The 25,007-nt window shown below is 39.7% G+C and overlaps 1 protein-coding gene across 4 annotated transcripts in view; it reads left to right on the top strand.

Moving 5' to 3' along the window:
* Positions 1-25,007, top strand: part of ITGB6 (integrin subunit beta 6) — a 134,420-nt gene that overhangs the window by 74,534 nt on the left and 34,879 nt on the right. For all 4 annotated transcript variants that reach the window (XM_017547676.2, XM_037745524.1, XM_017547684.2 and 1 more), the window contains 3 exons: positions 2,672-2,837; positions 4,067-4,228; positions 7,135-7,230. In XM_017547676.2, coding sequence (XP_017403165.1) covers positions 2,672-2,837; positions 4,067-4,228; positions 7,135-7,230 — 424 coding nt within the window. The remainder of the gene's footprint in view (positions 1-2,671; positions 2,838-4,066; positions 4,229-7,134; positions 7,231-25,007) is intronic.

Raw genomic sequence — 25,007 nt, 5'->3', positions numbered from 1 at the left:
ACCTGAGGTCAAGAGTTTGAGATCAGCCTGGCCAACACAGTGTAACCCCATCCCTACTAAAAATACAGAAAAAAAATTAGCCAGACGTGGTGGCACATGCCTGTTATCCCAGTTACTTGGGAGGTTGTGGCAGGAGAATCGCTTGAACCCAAGAGACAGACGTTGCAGTGAGCCAAGGTCGCACCACCACACTCCAGCCTAGGCAATAGAATGAGACTCCACCTCAAAGAAAAAAAAGAAATGCTAGAATGGATTTCCAGTACGTTCATACACATAAACATATGTGAGCATATGGTATATAGTTTCTTATTGCAAAGGTAATAAGCCCATGTGAAAATAGAGACAAAAGTAAGAAATGGAAATAATTTCTAACTTCACTCAGGAAAAGATGACATTAATGCTTCGGTATATGTCATTATATTCTTATTCTGGAAATATTTATTTAAAATTTTAACAAAAATTTGAAGTAATATTTCTGTATATTGTGTTTCATAACTATTTTGCATTTTAAATGCTAATTCTCTTGTTATCTAGCGATTCAAAATCAAGTAATTTGGTGAGAGGTGCTTACTTCTTTTGATTGCTAGGCTAAGAAAGTAACAACAAAATATGAGTCTTTATTAGAAAATGAACTCTCACCTGTAATCCTAGCACTTTGGGAGGCCGAGGTGGGCAGACTGCTTGAGCTGAGGAGTTTGTGACCAGCTTGGGCAACATAGTGAAACCCTGTCTCTACAAAAAATAAAAAAGTAGCTGGTATGGTGGTGCACATCTGTAGTCCCAGCCACTCTGGAGGCTGAGGTGAGAGAATTGCTTGAACTTGGGCGGCGGGTGTTTCGGTGAGCAGAGATTGTGTCACCACAACTGCATTCCAGCCTGGGCAACAGAGGGAGACCCTGTCTCCAGAAAAGAGACAGAGAGAGAGAGAGAGAGAAAAGAAAGTGAACTCTGATCAAAACAGGGACAATCTCCACTCAAAATTCTCTGGCATGGTCCATCTCTGACATTCTTCTGTGCTTTAGCTCTCCCATCACTTGAATTCCTTTAGTGAATTAAATTAAAATTTCATTCCACTTTCCAAAGGCATAGGTTCTAGTAAAATCTACAGAACAGATAATTCTAACCAACAGAGACATGAATCTCTCACAAAAAGATAGAACTGCTACTTCGGTGGATCGAGAGATGCTCAAATGTCATTGCAGACATTTTTGTAAATCAACAGCCCCAAATAAGAGATTAAACAATTTCCAAGATACTTAGGTTCCAGGGACAATGGTGTACCTAACATGATTATATACTTTTTATCTCACATAATCGTCATGGCAACTTTGTAAAATAGATATGCTCATTCCCATTTTATGGAGAAGGACACTGAGGCCAGTGGTACTGAGCAACTTGCCCAAAGATAGATAACTGGCCGGGCGCAGTGGCACACGCTTGTACTCGCAGCACTTTGGGAGGCCAAGGTGGGTGCATCACTTGAGGTCAGGAGTTCGAGACCAGTCTGACCAACATGGTAAAACCCCATCTCTACTAAAAGTACAAACTTTGCTGGGCATGGTGGCATGTACCCATAATGCCAGCTACCTGGGAGGCTGAGGCAGGAGAATTGCTTGATCCTGGAGGCAGAGGTTGCAGTGAGCTGAGATCATGCCACTGCACTCCAGCCTGGGCAACAGAGTGAGACTCCAAGTCAAAAAAAAAGATAACTGTTCACTCTTTTTTATTCTAAATCCAGTGTGTTTTCTACCACCCACAGCTACTTCAATCACTATAAGGGCAATTAAGACAAATGCTACATTATTGGCATTTAACAAGTTAAATATTTTGAAAAAAATCAGGCTCCTTCTTTATATCACACTTTAAAATGCATTTTATATTTGAAGGTGGGAAGAAATTTGACTGCATCGAAGGTTTTAAGATATATATGCAAAAACATCATGAAATTAAAAGACAAACTACAAAGAAAAAAGGTTAATATCTTTAAGATGGTTCTTTAAATTAGGATAAGAAATTTAGCAAAGGATATCAGCTGGCAATTAACAAAAGGAGAAATACAAGATGTCAATAAATAGAAAGAAGCACTCAGTCTTAATAATAATAAAATGAAAATTAAAACTTACATATGCCATTTTTTGCCAATCAACTAGTATAGTTTATTTTTTTTAATGATGTAATGCCATATACTAACAAACACCAGAGATGGCAATGGCACAGCACAAGATGTCCCTCTCTTGTCTTGCTACAGGGTGATTCATATTTGATGACAGGCTAAGATATCAGAATACAAAAGAATTGCCATTGTGCAAACCTAGTGGTGAATTTTGGTTGGGAGCCCATAGAAGGTAGTGATTTACACACACACACACACACACACACACACACACACACACACACACAAAGGAGTCTGATCACCTGATTATCTGTTTTCTGAGTTTGAGCCAGTGCAAGACACACAATAAGTTCTAAATAAGTGTTAGCTAATATGGTCAACACAGAAAGGGTGGGAGATGATGTCAACAACCTTAACAGTGAGATTCACAGCTGACTTACAGAGTCAGGTCCTTTAGAAAAACTAATCTTCATTTAAGGGAATGTTGCTAAGCTGTCAGATCCATTAATTGTGTGTGACATATCTCATCAATAATATTTTCACATCTTACTTTTGCAGTAGTATTCCATACTTCTGTTTACCTACATTTGGATTCAAACACATTTTGCCATTGACAAATGATGCTGAAAGATTCAATGAAATTGTGAAGAATCAGAAAATTTCTGCTAATATCGACACGCCCGAAGGTGGATTTGATGCAATTATGCAAGCTGCTGTATGTAAGGTATGCTGAAGGGAGTGCTGTTTCACTCTGTTAACATCAAGTTAATCTCTTATTAACAATTCTACTTCAAAAGGATTAGCTAATTTCCTTTCCTTTAATCTCAAAATGTCTATATTTTATATTTTTCTTAAAATGCACATTTTTTGCCAAATATTTAATTAAATTATGTTGAAATAGGGACTGTTCTTTATATCTAATATTTCAATAATCTAAGAAAATTGTTGTTTTGGGAAAATTTAGGTGAAACAATAGCCATGTATGATTAATTTTCAAAGATTAAGATCAGATTCATTTTCGGATTAATCATGATGAAAAAAATCAAGGGTAGAACATTTATTTAAAAAACATAACATGCTCTGAATCAGTATATATCCATACATATGACTACATAGCTATTGTTTTGAACCAACAAAATAAGCTTCGGAAGTTTGCTGTCTCTACAACATCACAGGAACACTGCTCCTCCTTGACTATCTGACAAGTATCCACAAGAATGATTCCCCTGTCTTTAGGCAACAGCCCTTCGTGGAAAATATCAGGAAATAAACAAGGTTGAATACCCTAGAAGGTGGGAGGGCCAAGGAATTAGAGGAGGAAGGAAAGGGATAAGGTGGGATGGACAGCCAGGATGCGTTTTTACCCAATTAGATCCTGGACTAATATTAATTAAAGGGGAGGGCTTTGCTAAATACCAGCAACAGACAATTATAATTAGCAGGATGTTGGGGCCATACTTTCATAAGCAATCCTTATCCTCATATTAGGTTTATTATTTTTGCATGATTTCATTAGAAAGAGAAATATGTGCCTAAATGTTGGGTGACATTTTAATGAAACAGGTTTACTTTGAGCCCCTCTAATATTGCATTTTGATGAGTTTTGCTTCAGTTTGGATTTGGGATCATCTATGGCCTCCTCTGCTCAATTTTTTGAAAGCTGGATAGTAAAAGTAATTTAAATATGTAAAAGTCAGGATCAACTGAATACTGACTGTAGTGGAGCTATTTTTCAGAAGCATAAGTCATACAAAAATGTTATCTAGGAAAAAGCAAATGTCACAGAATTTCATGTATTTAATATATTAATATTATGGATGCACAATAGATAAAAAAGCTAAAATAGACTAGCAATATTTTTTTATAATCTAAATGTGTCCAAGCATAATTGATCCACACTCAATAAATGCCTGCCTCCCTCCAATAACCACAAATGTTTCTTCCCCACTGTAGGAAAAAATTGGCTGGCGGAATGACTCCCTCCACCTTCTGGTCTTTGTGAGTGATGCTGATTCTCATTTTGGAATGGACAGCAAACTGGCAGGCATCGTCATTCCTAATGATGGGCTCTGTCACTTGGACAGCAAAAATGAATATTCCATGTCAACTCTCTTGGTGTGTAACCTGCACTCTGTACTGTTTTCAGGGCTGTAAGTGGGATAATGAAGCAACCACTGGTGTAATACACATGAAATAACTCAGGCTTGGTGAAAGCAGTGCACATTTTCTAATTTGAGATTAACAGGCTGCCCCAGCTCAATTCACACCATCATTAGAGTCTCCCACAGGATCATAGGTGGGTGGTAGGCCATGTGGCAAGATGGATCTGCTATGAATTGCATGATCCCAGAACCTCCCTAACTTCTCAAAACACCTGGTACTGGTGAAGCAATACAGGCAGCTCATTCTGTTCTCAGCCACAGCGTGAGAGAGGAGGGACCCAGACCAAAACAGTAACAATGTAGGATTTGCTGTGAATGACGGTCCCTGAATCACGCATGCTTTCATGTTCCATGGGTAACAACTAGTCAGGTATGGCTTGGTTGGTGCTTATTAACTTTTGGCTTATTTTTTGTCATTTATAAAATGCTAGTGACATTCAAAGAAAACAATTGACTTTTGTAAAACCAGGTCAAAATTTCAGGCCTCTTTGGACATGCGTGATCTCCTCAATAGACCCCTATGTATCCAACTGCTTTTCCTGAACAGACCATGAGGCTGTCATGCTTTTGCACAGTTATTCCCTCTGCCTGGAATATCCTTCCCTCCTAGGCTGCTGAGAAACCCTTCATTATCCTTGAAACACCACCTCAGTCATTACTGCCCCCAGAGAGCCTTCCTTGACCTCTGCTAGGTTCTGAAGCAATCGTCTTTCCCTCTAGTCACATACACAGATGAATTCTTATGAATCTCAATGTAGGAATATGTTTTCTTACATCTGTCTGTCTTTCTTGCACAATCCTCAGGACCAGGCCTGGTTTATTATCTCTGTTTTCTGATAGCACAGTGCCTAGAACACAGTGGGTGCCAATTAATGTATGAAATAGATTTGACTTCTGAAACAGCAATCTTGGATTGTCATATTGTCCCCATTTAACACTTGGAGAAATATGGTACAGAGAATTTGAGTGACTTCTTACAACAATGCTGTAGAGGTGTAGGTGGGGAGAAAGAGAGAGGGAGGGGAGACAGGAACCCAGAATTCTAACGTCAATTGGGAAAACTATTCTCTAAAAACTCTTAATGGTTCACTACTATTCCTTGACCTAAATTTCTGCATTTCAACATGGATGTTTTCCCCTAACCTTTGATCGGTAGTAGTCCCCAAATGTGTATATTCTTTAGTCACATACTCTGCCTTTTCATATTACAGTATCAGTGAGGATAGCCACATGTTGTCTTTTAGTCAGTGAGGGTCAGGAAACTGGGAAATTGATCCCCTTTCCATTACCCTTTCCTTGTAACTTTTCAAAAGCTCCACAAAGAGCTCCATTTTGAATGAGGGAAGATCATAGAAGCTAACACTACCTATTGTCTAATATGACCTTCTCATCTAATAAATGTTCAAATCCTTCTTTGTGAATAAGTTGCTACAAATGCACAGAAGGCAGAGACTGTATCTGTGCCTGCCTGCAACATAGTCCCCCAGGGGGTCCTCTGAGCACTTCTTGTGTACTCAAAACCGAGGCCAGCTTCCTCAGGCCAAAAAATAATACAAGGTGGTTCCTGGCCTTGAACTTACAATATGGTTGTGGGAATTAAACCAACAGATCTGATTCAAATAGAAAACCAGCTTCGCTCACCTACGAAGGGCGATGTGGTGTGATCTGGCTACACAGGCACAGCAGCTGAAGGGTATGGGAACATGCGGAAGTAAAAAGGGACTGGCACTGGAGGGATTTAGTCTTCAGGGTAATGGATGTTTGGACAGTTGAAAAGCAGAGGAAATGGATAATATTTGGTGTCTCTGTTAATAAAAATCCAAATGTGATGGAAAGTACATATGACATAGCCATTTGAAGTTGGGTAATTTATTGGAGAATTTTAGGCAAAACTACACTTTTCTCTCAATTTGAACCTTGTACGTAAAGAAGACTTTAGATGAAAATACTCCAGTAGTACTGAGAATATGTGAATATTCCATCTGAGTGTACAGGAGGGCTTATTTATCCGTGTTCCCCCATTTGGCTGACCTCTGTCATAATTAACATATTCTTACTTTGTGAATTAAGTGAGGTACTAGCCTAGTACCTCACTTGAGTTTCCTCCTTGTACATTACTCACATTTCGATTCGTATAATGGGCAAATGCACATCATGTTTTCTAAAATTGAAAAGTAAAATTCGTATTCAAATTTAAAAATTGAGCTTCTTTTGTTTTTTAGAAAGTATTCACATCACTTGGGAATGAATATGCCAAGGGAACAGAAGTACAATGTAGTTTTCAATTGTCCTGTAAAAATACTGCAGGATTACATACAACCAACTTGTGATATTAAAAAAGCAGTAAAACCAAACACAAGGATTAGTACAGGAATGTCATAGTATGTCATACCTCAGCAACCCTCATTCCACTTCATCCAATTCCAGTAAGAGTTTCAGAGCTGCAAGAGTCACCTCAGTCATGTATATCACAGTACAACAGCCAATCCCTCAGTGGTAACATTCCTAGCCTGCTGGTAAATGTCACTTAGAAGGAGAAGAAATGTTTCTCTACCCTTGAAAATATGACACACTATTAGTCTTTAAATGAACTTCAAATGGTCTCCTTAGAAGTGGCAGAGCGTGATACACCACATCAACAGGAACTGACTCTTAGGAATTTATTGGATTATAAAATTTAGAAAAGGATTATTAAACCAAGTGAATAATGCTAATTGTGTATTTGTTTACTTAGAGTGATAGAACTATAATGCCTGTGAGCATTAAAATGCCAACCTCTGAAAGCTATCCTTGAAATAAATATTCCTTTCTTTACATTATTTTATTGAGATGACACAAAATTGTATATATTAATTTTAGGAATATCCAACAATTGGACAACTCATTGATAAACTGGTACAAAACAACGTGTTATTGATCTTCGCTGTAACCCAAGAACAAGTTCATTTATACGAGGTAAGCAAAAATAACTTGGGAAATTCCTTCAATGAGATTATGTAACATGAAACTTTAACATTAACTCTGTGAGTTTAACACATGGGAAGGCCATTCGATAATCATTAACACACACCAACTGTACCAGGCACTTGGCTAAGCGGACTCATTTACTGTTTTCAATTTAAATTGTAAATACTGAACACTGAAGTTCAGTAAGGCGTGGGGAGCAGATAAGGTGGGATGAGAAAGACCGAGTTAAGGAAATGAAACAAATATGCTGGAGGAGAGTGCCAATAAGTATAGGACCACTACCTATAAGAAAATGTATTCTCTCTCCCCTTGAATTAGTTCATCTGATGAAGGAGTTAACAGAGAACCGAGAAAAATCTTAAGAGTGGGAGGAGAATTGACTTCACCTTCTTTGGCATTTGCAAATTAGACACACAGAAAAGACACACACAGCGACACAAACTATTGAGAATTGGAAAGTTAAAGGAAAAAAAAAAAACCTTGTTATATGGGGCCAAAAGATAATTTAACCCTTAAACCAGCTGGATTTGCAGTGCAAGTGTTTGAGTGGAAGCACCAGCTGCAAAAAGGGAACAGTTTCATTAGATGAAGTGCTGTCCCTAAACCACCATGCAAACTGCAAAAAATACAATACATGCACATGCAAAAGATTTCTGTGGTTTTTTTCCAGCCCAAGAAAAATAACATGTCAAAATACCTTGAATTGATTTACTCCTAATCTGCAGTTTTACAGAGAAATAAGGAGTCTTTAGCAGGGCCCCCCCAAAAAAATGCAGAGAAATTAAATAGTCTGTGCCTTCTGTGCAGAAGCGTCAAATGCTCCTCAATTCAGGGTTTGATCTCTCATTCCTTTTGAAAGAACCTCTTAACTTGCTTGGTGACTTCACAGGGCTCCTGAAACGCTGAGATTATGTCACAGAAGGCTTTGATTAAATGCCACTCACTACTAAGGACGGTACACCCCCATGAACTTGCATCAGGTTCTGTAGAAAGGATCCAGCAGGAGATGCTATCTTGCATTTTGAATGAGAGGAAGGTATTGTACTCCCAGGTGAGACTGCCTTCTGCTGCAGACCAAGGAAGTTCCTTGCAATCAAGCTCCATACTTGAAACCTTTGTTCTACTCAGAGACCATACGGGTTCACCTGATCTGGGCATTTTCTTCAGGCTCTTTAGTATGTGATATTTGTTTCCAGTGGTTTTAAGTAGTAGAATTGCAGTTGAGATTTTTTTTAAATACCCCCAAATACAATAGTGAGTCTATTCTGCCTTTGATCCTCAAGGCTAGTGTGAGAGGACCCTGGGGGTCACAACACCTTCTCCACAGCAAGGCTCCAGTTGAGAAGTGGGAGGAGGAGTTGCACAGAACTTTTCTTCAAAGGGGAGTCTGGGGAATGCGATTGATGATTGTGAACATAGACTCCCATAACTCACTTTGGTAATAGTCTTTAAGACCCACAACTCATTTATAGATCTCCCCAAAACCGCTATTAAAAAGACAGAGGAAGATGAAAAATAACTACGTGGCAAAACAGAATCTGTCAGATTTAAGCTTGTTGCATCCATGATTCCCCTGTTGCAAGGGAAATGATCATTTCCAATGAAAAAATGCCAGATTAGAGCCTGCCTCTAATGTAACAGCAGGACATTTATTTTGCCTGTCTTCTAATCTCATTATGAGGTGAATTTATGTTCTGTCATGATCTGTGGTCTTTGCCATCCAGGCTTCACTAAATTCAAAGGGACATTTTCAGGGGGTCATCTGATAGTCCAGGTCAGCCGTCCACTCTATGACTCTGACCATTTCATTATTTTATTTTTATTTTGATGGTCTCATCATTCCATGTGCATTAGTGGGGGCAGGCAGCAGCCTGGTCTGCAATAACAGCAACACTGCACATCCCTGAAGCCTTCACGCAGCATGAAAATGCTGATCTCTCATTTTATTGATAATGAAAACTGAAAACAGACCACTAATGGCTTGTGTTGCCTTTCAATTCACATCTTTTAGAAGAAGCCTGTGTGTGCAGGAGTCCTGTGAAATTTGATCTTTGGATAACTGTGATATAAGGAATGTAGCTACTGAAGAATCACTGAAAAGTAAAACCAGTGATAGAATAAATAAAGCAATTAAGTGGTTAGATCTCATGGAAATTCCAGAAGGAAAATTATTTGCCCAAGTTACATGTTAAGCATAGCAACTTGCCTGCACAGGCGACAAAGCTTAGGTTCAATGAGGGCCCTGTCTGCAGCAAATAAGATTTATGTTGCCCACTCATAGAACGTAGGAAAAATGACTGAGTTTTAGTACTTGTGGCAGGATGCTTTGGACCGCCCAGGTGTCTAGTGTGCCTGTATGTTGTTGTAACAGAGATAAACAAACAGTGAAAAGAATAAAGTAAGCAGTTCTGCCTTCAGTTCAATATGACTGCAGTGTGCACCCCAGACTCCAGCCAACAGATTATTTTTGAACAAACTTATTATTATGAATAGTTTCCTGTTTCTCCAATTATAGGGTTCTAAAGATAACGATGATAATAGACTGAGCAGTGGGTAGTATATTACATCCTAGTGCTAACTACCATTTTGAATCAGGATTCAATTACCCAAGTTAAGAAAAAGTTTTATATTTCCTCTGTTGTTTTTAAATGTTTATTATTGTTAATTTATATTAAGATAGTATCAGGCCACTAAACCTTAACTGTCTTATTTGAATAGTTTTTCCTTCCTAGCACGTTGTTGATATAAAAAGCAATTAAATCAATATTCTTTATGACATTGTCAAATCATATTATTAATCACTTCGGGCTATTTGCAAGGCTTTAAAATATCCTATATCTGTTCAAAATATCTACATCTGACTGGAAAAGATGATTTTAGTGAAGTTGATAGCAATCATTATTATATGACCTGATATTTGCAATGTGATGCTGAAACACAGCAATTAGAAAGTAAACAACGGGCTGGGTGCGGTGGCTCACGTCTGTAATCCCAACATTTTGGGAGGTCAAGTTTGGGTGGATCATGAGGTCAGGAGCTCAAGATCAGCCTGGCCAAGATTGTGAAACCTCATCTCTACTACAAATATAAAGATTAGCTGGGCACAGTGGCAGGCACTTGTAATCCCAGCTACTCGGGAGGAAGGCTGAGGCATAAGAATCACTTGAACCCAGGAGGTGGAGGTTGCAATGAGCCGAGACCATGCCATTGTACTCCAACCTGGGTGACACAGCAAAACTCCATCTCAAGGAAGGAAGGAAGGAAGGAAGGAAGGAAGGAAGGAAGGAAGGAAGGAAGGAAGGAAGGAAGGAAGGAAGGAGAGAGAGAGAGAGAGAGAGACCACTAATTAATACCTCTTGGCTATTAGGATAAAGTGATGTTCCTAAAGCATGGGGACAGGGGGGCACAAGCAGGCTTTTATGTAGCCAAAGGGACGTTTCCTCTGGAGACAAAAAAAACCTCAATCATTAGCTCCTTGAGGAGAATGACCGGTTTTACTCATCTGTTTAGGCCAATTCTTGATGTGCAATAGATTCTCAGTAGGTATTTGTCAAATGAATTAAAAATTGCAATAAATGCATTTCATCTTTTTAAAAATTGAATCAAAAGAAAGGCTTGAAGTTTTGCATGACAAACACTTGTTAAGATTGAGGAAGCCCATGTGCACAGAGCAAGTGGGGGCACCTGAGCATTGCCAGGACCTTCTGCGGCTCTGGCTGTCCCTTCTTCCATCCCACCCACGTTGGATGCAAATGGCAACAGAGGAAAGAACGGTCTGCCATCAGTCTCAGGACCAAATGTTGGAGAAGCTCCACAGCCTTCCAGCAGGCTGTGAAAGGAACACCCTAAGCAAGTACCCACATGATGGCCATTAGATCTATAAACAAACATAAGCATCAGCCACATATGCTATGAGCCTGATGTTCTTGTGTGGCTTGTGGAAATTATCCACCACATATAAGTTTTCATTTCTCAGGAATCAATAACCCAGCTGTTATTTAGCTTCTTCTTTCTTCTACTTGGTTCTTTTGAGCTTTTCATTGCAGCAAGGGAGGAAAAGAGGCAGAGAAAATAGAGAAAATAAAAATTGGACCCCTTTGCTGTTTGTTGGCCTGTTTTATTATTGCTTAGTTTTATAATGTTCCTGTTGGAAAAGATCAAAAGAATTTTGCTCCAGTGGAAATCTCTTGATCTCTCTGGTCTCAGTTTTTAGAAAATAAAAAGACAGGGCGGGAAGACTTCCAGCCTTGACAGTCAATGACCTTGATTCTGGAGGAGGGAAATTACCATGAATTCCAATGATCTCCATACAAATAACCAAGTTCAGCAAGCTGTACTATAGCTAATTTTAGGGCATAGTCTAGATATTCTTTATCCTACCAATCTCATTCTGTAGTGGAGTATTCCAAACTTGTGATTTTAGTAAAAATAAAATCATCTAGGAGTAAAAAGACAAATTCTGGGTTATGAAAGATCTCCACAGAGTTAATAAATTGCTCTTTATTTAAGTGTAATGGAAAGTATTTTCACTTCTCCTTAATTGATAGTATCTTGGAACAAAGACTGAAGAGGGCCAGCTGCCTACACTTTCCTCATTAATGAAAACATCCCTTAGAGAGGGAGGATTTGGAAAGAAACCTTATGTCCTCAGATTATCAGTCAGAGTTGTTGGGAGTGTTTTCCAAGCTAATTAATAAATCTTAACCATGAAAAATCATCAGTTACTCCTTAGATCACACATAGTACTTTTCTTCTAAAGAATTCAAAGCCTTATAATTGAGAAAGTATACATAAGAAAGAAAAAGGTACAGGTTTAAGGCAAGATCTCAAGGAAAATGCCTGATTAGGCCAACACTTGTAGAAATATAACATGGGATTTTTTTTTTCTTGAGACAAAGTCTCACTCTGTCACCCAGGCTGGAGTGCAGTGGCATGATCTTAGCTCACTGCAGCCTCCACCTCCCAGGTTCAAGTGATTCTCGTGCCTCAGCCTCCCAAGTAGCTAGGATTACAGATGTGCACCACGATGCCCAGCTAATTTTTGTATTTATTAGTAGAGACAGGATTTTGCCATATTAGTTAGCCAAGCTGATGTCAAATTCCTGGCCTCATGTGATCCACTGCACTCCAGCCTGGATGACAGACTGAGACTCTATCACGATAATAATAAATAAACACCCACAAACTTATTGCCAGTTTTCTCAAATGTTAACATTTTGCTAGGGTGTTTGCTTTGGGTTATTTAAAGAAACGAAACATCCCAGATCCAGTTGCATGCTGTGTAACTGCCCAATTCTGGTCCAGTCCCCTTCTCCTTCTACAGAGGTAACCAGTGTCCCAAACTTAGTGTTTGTCATTCTCACATTTGTTTTTTGTGCTCTCTCTCTCTCTGTGTGTATATATATATATACACACACACACACAGACACACACATATGTACATCCATAACTAATTATGTAATTTTGGCTTATAAGGTTAATTTCATGCTGTACATATTATTTTTACCATTTGGTTTTTGACTCAATATTCTGTATTTGTTTTTTTTTTTTAGTATATTTTCTTATTACGGTAAGATACATATAACATAAACTCTACCATTTTAGCCATTTTTAAGTGTTAGTTCTGTGGCATTAAGCACTTGAAGCACTCTGCCATTTATAGAGAATTTATCTGTTGGTTCATCTGCCAGGTATTGAAACATTATTATGCTCAATGTTCTGTTTTTGAGGCTTTTTCATGAAAATACATATTGGTATAGTTTACTCCACCCCACTGCTATGCGCATTCCATTCACAGTCTTACGAACAATGTGTTCATTCTGCAAGCAAAGGTGTCAGGTTACTTCACATTGTGCAGCATTACAAATGTTACAGCCATGCACATCTTTGCACACATATACGCTATTGAGGATTTATATCTAGAAGTGAAATCCCTGGGTCACAGGACAATGGCATCTGTACTTTTACTGAGTTTATCCAAGTTGCTTTGCAAAGTAGTTGTAACAGTTCCTCTTCCACCAGCAATGCAGTGTGGAAGTATGGCCAAAACAAAACTTTAAACTATTCTTTTTCTGATTATAAAACTAATATATACTATTTGCAAAAAGAAAAGTGATGGGGAATATAGAAAACCCAAAGAAGAAAACAAAAATCACTCATAAGCTCACCACTCAGACACAACTAACCATTGTTGACATTTTAGAGTACGTTTTTCTAGCTGGGCATGCTGACTCATGCCTGTGATCCCAGCACTTTGGACCTCACTGGAGGTCAGGAGTTCGAGACCAGCTTGGCCAACATGGTGAAATCCCATCTCTACTAAAAATACGAAAAGTAGTCAGGCATGGTGGCATGTTCCTGTTATCCCAGCTGCTCGGGAAGCTGAGGCCAGAGAATCTCTTAAACCTGGGAGGTGGAGGTTGCAGTGAGCCAAGATGGTGCCACTGCACTTCAGCCTGGGTGACAGAGTGACACTCTTTCTCAAAAAAAAAAAAAAAAGAGTAAGTTTTTCCTTTTTTCTTTGCATATATTTACACACTTAGACTAGCTGGTATAATATTGTACATTTAAGTATGTTGAAATATTTTGAATGTTTATATATGTATAGACTAATAAAGGCATACAAATTAAATTGCATGTAGTTATACATCAAACATTTTTATTGACGAGCATAACTATGTGAAATCAAGATCATCCTATAAAATTCTGAGCTTATAGTTGCCATACTTACAGGTGTCTACTTTAAAATAAAAGCAAACTTGTCCTCTCCCACCAGCAGCCCAAAACCTGCACAACTGCTGCATTTTTACGTCCTGGGTTACTTTTTACATATTCACATAATACTTTGGTTACTTTTTTACATGTTTTTGTTATAACATTAATAAGACCAACAAATTATCTCCAGTATTCATTTTCTTGTGCCTGATAGTGCCCCCTTTGGTGCCCCTTTGACTTTGACATCTGTGAACAAGACCCCTCTCTGAGCTGCTAACTGCCCAAAGCTGTGTAATTACCCTTCTCCACTTTCTCTGGGTCTCACAGCACAAGGGGACTCCTGCCTAATTCAGTTACCCATGTATCCCCTAAAGCCTTTCCTGTGGTTGTAGTTGGCCACTCTGTGTAATACCTGTGAGGCTGCCCCAGACTCTAAGTTTGAAGGAAGCTCACCCAGCTTGTGTCACTATGCAGGAGTCTAACAGCAACCAAGCATTTTTCACATGGCACAGCCTTTGAAATAATCACACATGGCAACAAGGCACAAAAAGACAAGTGAAACTGACAGCCCTGGACATAAGAAGAGTTTAAGATTATTATATATTTTAATTTTATGCCTGATTATGCAAAAGAGCCCCTACTGAGGGGCTAGTATTCATAATATGGTTTAATATGAATCTTCAGAAAGTGAACATAAAATTTTGGAAATCATTTGTTGAACTTTAAGAGTTGAGGTAATTATTTATGAATTCAAGGGTTGGCACCCTTTTTTCTATAGGGTTTTCAGGTTCTACACATAAAAATACAGCCGATCCAGTTAAATTCGAATGTCAAGTAAGCAAAAAATAATTGTTAGTATAAATATGTCCCATGCAATATTTGGATCATGCTTACACTAAAAATTTTTCATTGTTTCTCTGACTTTCCAGTTTACCTGAGCATTCTGTATTTCATCTGGCAGCCTATCTACGAAGGGTCAGATAGGCATTGTGGCTGCATGGTTTCTATCATGATTACCCAACTCTCTCATTGTAACATGAAAGTAGCTACAGACAATACATAAATAAATGAGCATAGTTACTTACAAGAACAAGCAACAGGCCAAATATGGCCCATGGGACATAGTCAATCCCTGCCTTCATTCGTTCATTCTACAAATATGCATGTGCTTTCCCTGTGCCCAGCGCTGGACTAGGCTGTAGGAGTATAGAGGAAAATAAAAAAAGACCCTGTTTTGTCTTCATGGACTTGTAATCTAGTTGGGAGAAATAGACAAGAAACAATGAACAAATAACCAATTACAACTTTTAGTAGTGTTATCAAAGAAATGGAAAGGAGTAATGTAGAGCCATGGACCATAATTAAAAGGAAGAAAATGAGAATTTCCTTGGATAGAATTTTCAGGGAAGATGCCTTTCCAGAAGTGATCATGAGGAAGCAAGCTGAAGGCTGAGGAGTTTTCAAGAGGCAAAGGCACATGCAAAGGCCCTAAGGCAGCAAAGGTCTCAGTTCCCAGAGTACTTGAGAAAAGGAGAAAAGGCCAGTTAGCCTGGAGTGAGTAGGGGTAGAAGGAGGCGGAGTGGGAGAAGTAGGCAGAAACCAGACCCTTCAATCTCGAAGGCAGTGGGAAATAAGCAGGGTGCTATTCTGTGGGTAGCAGGCATCCAAAAATACTTTTATTGCTGGGTATAGATGTTACAGGTGTATGCCAGACTGAAAACCCTGGATAAACTGTGGGCATATAGGTTTAAAAACCTAATGCCTTCATTTTCCAAATCACTAAAACCCCTCCAACAGACTATTCTACACCAGCAGTTCTCAAACTTCGGTGCTCATTAGAATCATGTAGGGAGCTTTACTAAGAAACCCAATTCATAGGCTACACCCTGGTCCAATTGAGTCAGCATCTCTGGGCCTGAGACCCAGGCACCAGTGGTTTCTTTTTTTTTTCTTTTTAACTGGTGTATCCAATCAACATGCGGAATGGGGGCTGTTAAAATGCAGGCTCTCATTCAAGAGGTTTGGGCTGGGACCTGAGAGTGCATTTCTAACAAGCTTCCAGATGATGCTGATGCTGTCAGTCCACAGATCATACTTTGAGTATCAAGGGCTGAAACCTCTTTTGCAGTCCTTGCATATACACGTACTTGCTATTTTCTCATCCCCTTCATTGCCTTCCTACTGGTCATCCTTCAAAATTTTATTACCTGCCATTTGGCCTGCAAAGCACATAGGCTGCTACTGAACCCCACATCGCTTCCTATTTTAAAAGGGCTTTCTAAAGGTTTGGGACTTGAATTAGTCAGCAAAGATCTGCAATTCCTCTCCAAAGGCAAGGTAATCTTATTAAGAGAAGATCTGAAGTATCCTTAGGAACAAAATACTCAATGCAGCCTCTTTGTTCTCTAAGTCTCCATTCTCCAATGCTTCTCTGTGCATTTGTTTGTCTCAGAACAGTCATGCACCGTGGGTCCATTTGTCTTCCCTTATCACTCTGTTACTGCTGCCGAGCATTCGCTCAGCTGTGCGCTCCAGCTTCTTAGCTGACAAGATAATTACATTCCAGGCAGACTGGGAGAAAGACAGGTAGTACTCAAAAGTTCCGATGCTGACTACCTAGTCATTGCTGGGGCAGACTTCAAGATCAAGCACCTGATCTAATTAGCACACTCCCAGTGCTACCTGCCTGCCTATGGAATGCTGACAATTGAAAGCCTGAAGGCAAAGCAGATATCATGCAACCCAGAGACAGACATTCATGCTACCCTTGTGCCAGGAACAATTACATGTTCTTTTTGGAATCTTGGGTGTCCTAGTAACACAGTTGAGCCTGGGGGTAAACTTTTGCATAATACTGGAAGTCCTGCATTTACTGATAATGAACATGAGAACCAGCAGAATAAAATCCCGAAAGAATGAAAGACCTCACAGAAAGAAAGCCTTCTGATTGCCTTCAGAAGAAGGACTCGTTTCAGCAAATCCCATCTGCCTCTAGCTCTGGAAGAAGAATGTGGCTCCATAAAAGCGAGGCTTTGCCAGCAAAGACCTGTTTTTCTTTGACCAGATAAATAGCACAATACAGTCCCCTAGGAGGTTTTTTTTTTTTTTTTTTTTTTTTTTTCCCTCTATGCTTTTGCTACTTCCTACATTTCTTTCAAAATGTAGCCTTTGAGTTTGAAAGTCGTTAGAGCCACAACCCTTTTCTCCCTTTCTTTTTGCTTTGGGTAGAAAAGTGCTCTATAATCTCTAAATCCTTATAAATAGTGTTCCATAATCTCTAAGTCCATATATAGACATATGCATGTATATACATAAAAGATATGTGTGTATTTACATGGCATTATTACTTTAAATTTCTAATAAGATTCCCACCCTCGCTTGCTGCTGGCATTTGCACTAGTTTCTCTGGCCGGGGCCTGGTGAAGAGGAGTGAATAGTGTCTCTAGAGTCAAGACCTATTTCTACCATGTATTACATCTGTGATTGGGCAAGGTACTTATCTGTCCAGTTAAAACTAAGGCTTTAGGTTAAAGAAATCAAAAGAACCCTAACCCAGTGTTATGGGTTAATTCATGTCTCCCTCCCCCTTTAAAAAATATGTTAAAGATCTAATGCCCAGTACCACAGAATGTGACTGTATTTGGAAATAGGGTCATTGTGGGTATAATAAGTTAACTTAATAGGAGGTCATACTGAAGTAGGACAAACCATTAATTGAATATGACTGGTGTCCTTATATGAAGAGACACTGAGACACCGACACTTGAGGGAGAACATCATGTGACAATGGACACAGCGGCCAGAGAGCTACAACTACAAGCCAAGAGGCTCCAAGGATTACTGCCAGAAACTATAAAGAGGCGAGCATGGGATTCAGACTTCCAGCCTCCAGAACAGAACAATTTCTGTTGTTGCAAGCCACCCACAAACTGGTGTGGGACTTCAGCAACCTGAGGAAATGAGCATACCCAGTCAGGCTTACTTACTAACCTCTCTTGGAGGTCAACAATGACATTGCAAGTCCAAGATAGCCATTGCAGGCACCTAACAGAAGTGATCTGGTTAAGAGGTTTGGCTCTAGAAAGGGAATATAAGGAAAGAGGATATGAGTGTGTGGGCTCAGTCCTACTACTTCCTGGCTGGATGACGTCAGGCAAGTTAACGACACTTTCTGAGCCTCAGGATCTTGGCCATAAAACAGGAATAATAAGGGTACCTAGGTAATAGAACTTCCTTGAACAATGAAAGGGAACAGCTACAATGTTTAAAGGTTAGCTCTAGCTATTCTTTTCCCGGTGATGGTAGGAGGCAGGTTCTAGGTACCTTAGCTTTGTCTAAACTGCAGTTTCCCTGAGCCAATTAGCCCTGAGTAGATAAAGAGCAATGTGGTCCACTCCCCATGCATTCCTGCCACCACCTCAAGGCTACTCCAAGGTCTCTCTGGGAACCTTGGGCTTCTGAGGATGCAGGCAGTGCTTGGGGATGTCAGGGGGCTTGTGAAGACCTCTCAATCCTGTTCTAAGGCCCCTGAGTTGGCAACTGCAGCTCCTGAAGAAAGGGAGAGACATAGAAAGAGGCAGATGAGATTCCTGTGAGAGCCAAGGAGTCTGCCGGGTCCATACCTCCCTTGGCTCAGGGAGAGGAATTCAGGTAGGAGTTCATGACTCCTTGTGGTCAAATACCCAACAGATCTGTTAGTTTTTAAAATTTTAGCCATTCTAGTGAAGTGAGTACACACTGGCATCTCATTGTGATTTTAATGTATATTTCTCTAGAGATTCCTAATGTTGAACACTCTACATATTATTTGCCTCTTGCATATCCATTTTTATTAAGATGCCTTCTTCTTGTTGATATGTAGAATTGTTTAGATATTCTGGCACCATGTCCTTGGTCGAGATGCATGTACTACAGATATTTTCCTCCCACTCAGTGGCTCCTTCTCATGCTCTTAAAGGCATCATTTAAGAATTAAATTCTTAATTCTTAAAAACAGACAAATCTTTCAAGCAGTTTTAGGTTCACAGCAAAATTGAGTAGAAGGTATGGAGACATTTCCCATATACCTCCTGTCTCCATAAATGCATAGCCTTCCCCATTGTCATCTCCCACCACAGTGGCACATTTGTCATAACTGATAAACCTACATTGATAACTTCATTATCACCCAAAGTCCAACGATAACATCATTATCACTCTTGGTGTTGCACACTTTATGAGTTATGTATAATTATTATGTATCCACATTTCTAGCATCATACAGAGTAATTTCACTGCTCTAAAACTTCTCCATGCTCTGCCTATTCATCCCACTGTGACTGGCCCCAGACCTCTGGCAACCACTCATCTTGTTACTGGCTCCACAGTGTTGTCTTTTCCAGAATGCTATAGAGTTGAAATACTACTGTATTAGTCTGCTCTCACATTGCTATGAAGAACTACCTGGGACTGGATAATTTATAAAGAAAAGCAGTTTAATTGACTTAGAGTTCTGCATGCTGTACAGGAAGCATGGTTGGGAAAGCCTCAGGAAACTTACAGTCATGGAAGAAGATGGAGGAAAAGCAGGCACAGAGAAGAAGGAAGAGAAAAGGAGGAGGTGCTACATGCTTTTAAACAAGCAGATCTCATGAGAACTCACTCACTATCATGAGAACAGTAAGGGGAAAGTTCACCCCCATGATCCAATCACCTCCAAAGAGGCTCCTTCTCCAACACTGGGGATTACAATTCAACATGAGATTTGGGCAGAGACACAAAGCCAAACAAACCATGTCAACTGCCATATGTAGACTTTTCAGATTGGCTTCCTTCACTAAATAATATGCATTTAAACTTCCTCCATCTTCTCATAAATGAGAACTTCCCCCATCTTCAAATAAATGAGCTTGATAACTCATTTATTTGTAGCTCTGAATCATGTTCCATTTGATGAATGTACAGCAGCTTTTTCTTAACCTATTCATCTACTAAAGGACATTTTGGTTGCTTCTAGGTTTTGACAATTATTAATAAGGCAGGTATAAACATCTGTATACAGGTTTTTGTGTAGCTATAAGTGTTCAATTCTTTTTGGTAAACTCCAAAGAGTTTGATTGCTGGATCATATGGTAAGTGTTTGTTTTGTTTTGCAAGAAACTACCAAACTGTCTTTTGTAGTGGCTGTATCATTTTGTATTCCCACCAGCAGTGAATGAAAATTCCTGTTGCTCCACATCCTGGTCAGTATTCGGTGTTGTCAGTGTTCTGGATTTAGGCCATTCTAATATATGCATAGTGGTATCTCATTGTTGTTTAATTTGCATTTCTCTGCTGGCATATAATGTGGAGTATCTTTTCATATGCCTATTTCCCATCTCTCTATCTTCTTTGGTGATATGTCTGTTAAGGTTTTTGGCTTATTTTTTAATTGAAATGTTTGTTTTCTTGTTGACTTTTAAGAGTTCTTTGTGCTTTTTGGATAATAGTCCTGTATTAGATGCATATTTTGCAAATATTTTCTTCCCATCCATGACTTGTTTTCTTGTTCTCTTGACACTGTCTTTCACAGAGTAGTTTTTAGTTTTAAGTCCAGATACCAATTCTTTCTTTCATGGATTGTGCCTTTGGTGTTATATCTAAAAAGCCATCAACAAACTCAAAGTCACCTAGATTTTTCTCCCATTATGTTTGTGGATTTTTATGGTTTTGTATTTTACATTTAGGTCTGTGATCATTTTGAGCTAATTTTTGTGATGGGTGTAATAATGTGTCTAGATTTTTTTTTTCATGTGAATGTTCAGTTGTGCAAGCACAGTTTGTTGAAAAGACTATCCTTGCTCCATTGTGTTGCCTTTGCTCCTTTGTCAAAGATCAGTTGACTGTATTTATGTGGATCTATTTCTGGGCTCTCTAATCTGTTACATTTGTCTGTCTATTCTTTTGTCAATACCACACTCTTTGGATTACTGCAGCTTTATAGTAAATCTTGAAGTCAGATAGTGTCAGTCCTCCAACTTTGTTCATCTTCAGTGTTGAGTTGGTTATTCTGGATCTTTTGCCTCTCCATATAAACTTTAGAATCAGCTTGTTCATATCCACAAAATAATTTGATGGCAGTTTGATTGGCACTGCATTGAAACTATAATGAAATTATTAATTTGAAGTCTTATTAATCTCTTCCTTTATGGGTAGTACTTTTTCTGTACCACTTAAGATATTCTTGTTAATCACAAGACCATGAAGATAACCTCCCTGACCTCTACAGTGATAAAAGTCAAAATAGTGGTTGTGCTTTTGTGGGGAGGAGTCATGACAGGAAGGCAATACAAGGGAGGATGACGGGGGCTGGTTATAGTTGCTTTTTTCCTTCCTTTCTCCCTCCCTTCCTCCCCTTCCTTCCTTCCTCCTTTCTTCCCCTCCTCCCCTCCTCCCTTCCTCCCTTCCTCCCTTTCTCCCTTCCTCCCTTCCTTCTTTCTAATTTTTTTTTTTTTGAGGCAAGGTCTCACTCTGTCACCAGGCTGGAGTGCAGTGGCTGTAATTATGACTCACTGCAGCCTCCATCTCCCAGACTCAAATGATCCTCCCACCTCATCCTTCCAGTAGCTGGGACTGCAGGCACACACTGACATGCCAGGCTAATTTTTGCATTTTTTGTAGAGGTGGGGTCTCACTATGTTACCCAGCTGGTCTGGAACTCCTGGGCTTGAGTGATCCACCTACCTCAGCCTCCTAAAGTGCTAGGATTAGAGGCATGAGCCACTGAGCCCAGCATATATTTTATTTTTTGATTTCCTGGATGATGGTATTTGCTTGTTTACTCTTTAAATATTCCTTGAACTATATACTTATTACTGGCATACTATGTATGCTATGCTGCCGTTAAAGTATATGAGAGAGAGAGAGAGACAGAGAGAAAGAAAGGGAGAGAGGGAGAAACAGGGAGAGAGAGAGAGAATGCACCAAAAGGAGCCATTGACTGAAGAGATACAAAGTAATAACAAAAAATACTTTGCAAGACTAGAGGAGAAATTTGTGAGCAGACTATTTAACATCATAAATTCTCAGTCTGTAAAAGCTAATATTTTAGTAACTGTATTTCACTAGAATACATATAGTAAGTCTATTTTCAGATTAGAAACACTGATGTTGGTTAATAAGATAATATTAAACAGTGATGTGGGCATAAAATGAAGTAACATTAGTGACACATTAGTGAGGCTTCAGAAAGAGAGTTAAGCAAGCAGAGAGTCTAAAGGGAAGCAACTGGCTGCACTGAGCATTTGGTTTTACAAATTCTTTCTTAAAATGTGAGAGATTTGATCATTAAACATCGTATACGTGTATCAAAATGTCACGCTGTACCCCATAAATATGTACAGTTCATTATGTGCCTATTAAAATAGTAATAAAAGCAAGAACACATTGATGCTAGCTGATATGTGACCGCTCAACTTCTGACTTCTCACCCTCGAATGAGGGGCATGTGTCACATGATCTCTATCAAATGAGGGCTGCTGAGCTCTGAGGTGGGAGGGATCTTTGAGAATAGTAGAAATGTCACAAGAGTGGGCTCGAAGGGCCCGGTAGAGTCACCGTCCAAAGCAGAAACCGAATCAAGATACCCGACAAGGATACAGTTAATACCAAACACTGACTCAGCTGACAGCCAGGTTCTGAGGAGCTAACCACACAGGAGGTGCAGTCGGAGCAGGGATGGGGGTAACGTCAGGAGCGGCCCCTTCTGCAAGTCAGAAAGTCAGGATATCACCAAAGCCAGGAAGGCTCTACAAGGTCCTCAGCCGGAGTCTTTTTGAAGAGAAGGCCAACCAACTGCCTGTCCACAGTTAACCAGGCTGCAGATATGTGACCACATGCTCCTCTGACCTGAGCCAAGCAGGAGCGCACACCTGACAGCTGGCTCTGACAGCCAGACACTGAGAGGCACCAAACTGGGAGTCACTCTCTGGGAAGAGCCCAGGATGTGCAGGTGGGAATGCAGGTGCTTTTCTCTGTATCACACCTGCCTGCTAAATGGCTCTCTGTCCCTTTCTTATCCTCTCTCTTCTACAAAGAGGAGATTTCTAGGGAACTGTTGGATAAATGTGTAATCTTTCTGGAGATGAGGGCCGAGTGAAGAGATAAATAGGGCTTGAAGAAGGAAGTTAAGAAAACTAAGGTAATCAGAAGGAATGAATGAGAAAAGCAACCTTATGAATTCCTGGGTGGTATGGTAGGGAGGATGGGGAAAATCCATAATTAGGACATTCTGCAGATAGACAATAGAGAATTCAAGTCCAAGCATAAGAGCTTGCATTTCTAATTAGCTCATGCAACATCATGTTTGCAGTGTTCACCATTTCTAATATTCAAGCACCCTCTTTTAGAGTCACAAATGCTATAATTCATCACATCCAGGCATGCAAAATCATCCTTTTTCTAACACTAAACATGTTTAATCACAACGATTTATAATAGCACGTTAAGACTTTAATGAAAGGAAGGCATTGGATACATGATATTTACAGTAATCATAATACTATAATATTTAAAGTATAATTTTTGACAGTGTTAAAGCAGGAAGCCAAATTGTCCATATTTTTTAGTTGATTATTTAAAATGCTTTTGGGGGGACTCAGCATCCAGAAATTAATGAACAGTTTTCCTCTGCGCAATCGTCGGTGTTATCACTGGTTACTGCTACTGGCTGCCAACCCTTTTATATTGGAGCTCTAGTAACAATCAGCAATTAATGCTAACCACTTGTCCTAATAGCCAAATGCCAAATGTCATACTACATGCAGGATCATAATTATGCTTTAGGAAGTGGACGGGTTTGGCTTTGTCAGCCAAGAATTAACTGCAAATTTGGAGGCGCACTTGAACTAGTGCTTGCAGAACATATCTGTGACACCTCAGCCTCGGAGTTCCAAGTCTGTTTTTCAAGGATAGCAGTTTCTTTCTTTTTTTTTTCTTTCTTTTCTTTTCTTTTTTTTTTTTTTTTTTTTTTTTTTTTTTTTTTTTTTTTTTGAGATAGACTCTAGCTCTGTCACCCAGGCTGGAGTGCAGTGACGTGATCTTAGCTCACTGCGACCTCTGCCTCCGGAGTTGAAGCGATTCTCATGCCTCAGCCTCCTGAGTAGCTAGGATTACAGGTGCACACCACCATGCCTGGCTAATTTTTGTATTTTTAGTAGAGACAGGGTTTCACCATGTTGGTCAGGCTGATCTCAAATTCCTGACCTCATGATCCACCCGCCTCGGCCTCCCAAAGTGCTGGGATTACAGACATGAGCCACCACACCCAGCCAATGACAGTAGTTTCATACAAAGCTAAGGGCCTTGAAATCCTTCTCCCAAGGGACCTAAACGTTTCTTTGTGAAGCTCTAAAGGTTCCCTTTGCTGTCTCTTTTGGGATCAGTCAAATTTTTACACACATTCCAGCTTCACTTAGCATTTCAAATTCCTGTGTAGGTGTTCGCTGTTAACCACATGTCACATGCTTCACAGCCCTTGGTGACATGTGTTTATTTTGGAAGGTAAGTCCATAAACCAGTGCCTTCCTCGTATTTTACAAGTTTTCCCTGACTCAGGAAAACAGAAGGGGGTCCTCCATCAACAGGCAGCAATGTGGTACATGGGGTAAGGTAAGGAAGGAATGTTACCTGGATTACTGCCCACAGCCCCCTCAATAATGAAACAGTGTCAAGGCAGAGCAGCATCTCACACTGTTAAGAGTTCAGATTTTGCCTGGCTCAGTAGCTCACACCTGTAATCCCAACATTTTGGAAGGCCGAGGTGAGAGCATTACTTGAGCCTAGGCGTTTGAGGCTACAGTGAGCTATGATCAGGCCACTGCACTCCAGCCTGGGCAACAGAGTGAGACCCTGTCTCTAAAAATAAAAATTAACAACAGCAAAAAAAAAGAATTTAGATGTCTACTGACTTCAAACTTCAACAAAATCATGAACACTAAATTAGTGGAACATTACAAACCTTCAAATCAAAACCAAAACCCATTTTTCTACCCGGAAGTTGTAGAAAGCTTGGACTCACCCAGGGGCCCAACTCT

This window comes from Cebus imitator, unplaced genomic scaffold (genome assembly GCF_001604975.1).
Source record: "Cebus imitator isolate Cc_AM_T3 unplaced genomic scaffold, Cebus_imitator-1.0 Scaffold10, whole genome shotgun sequence".
NCBI classification, from domain to species: domain Eukaryota; kingdom Metazoa; phylum Chordata; class Mammalia; order Primates; family Cebidae; genus Cebus; species Cebus imitator.
The sequence above is the reverse complement of the archived record's forward strand: the minus strand, read 5'-3'. Positions and strand labels throughout refer to the sequence as shown.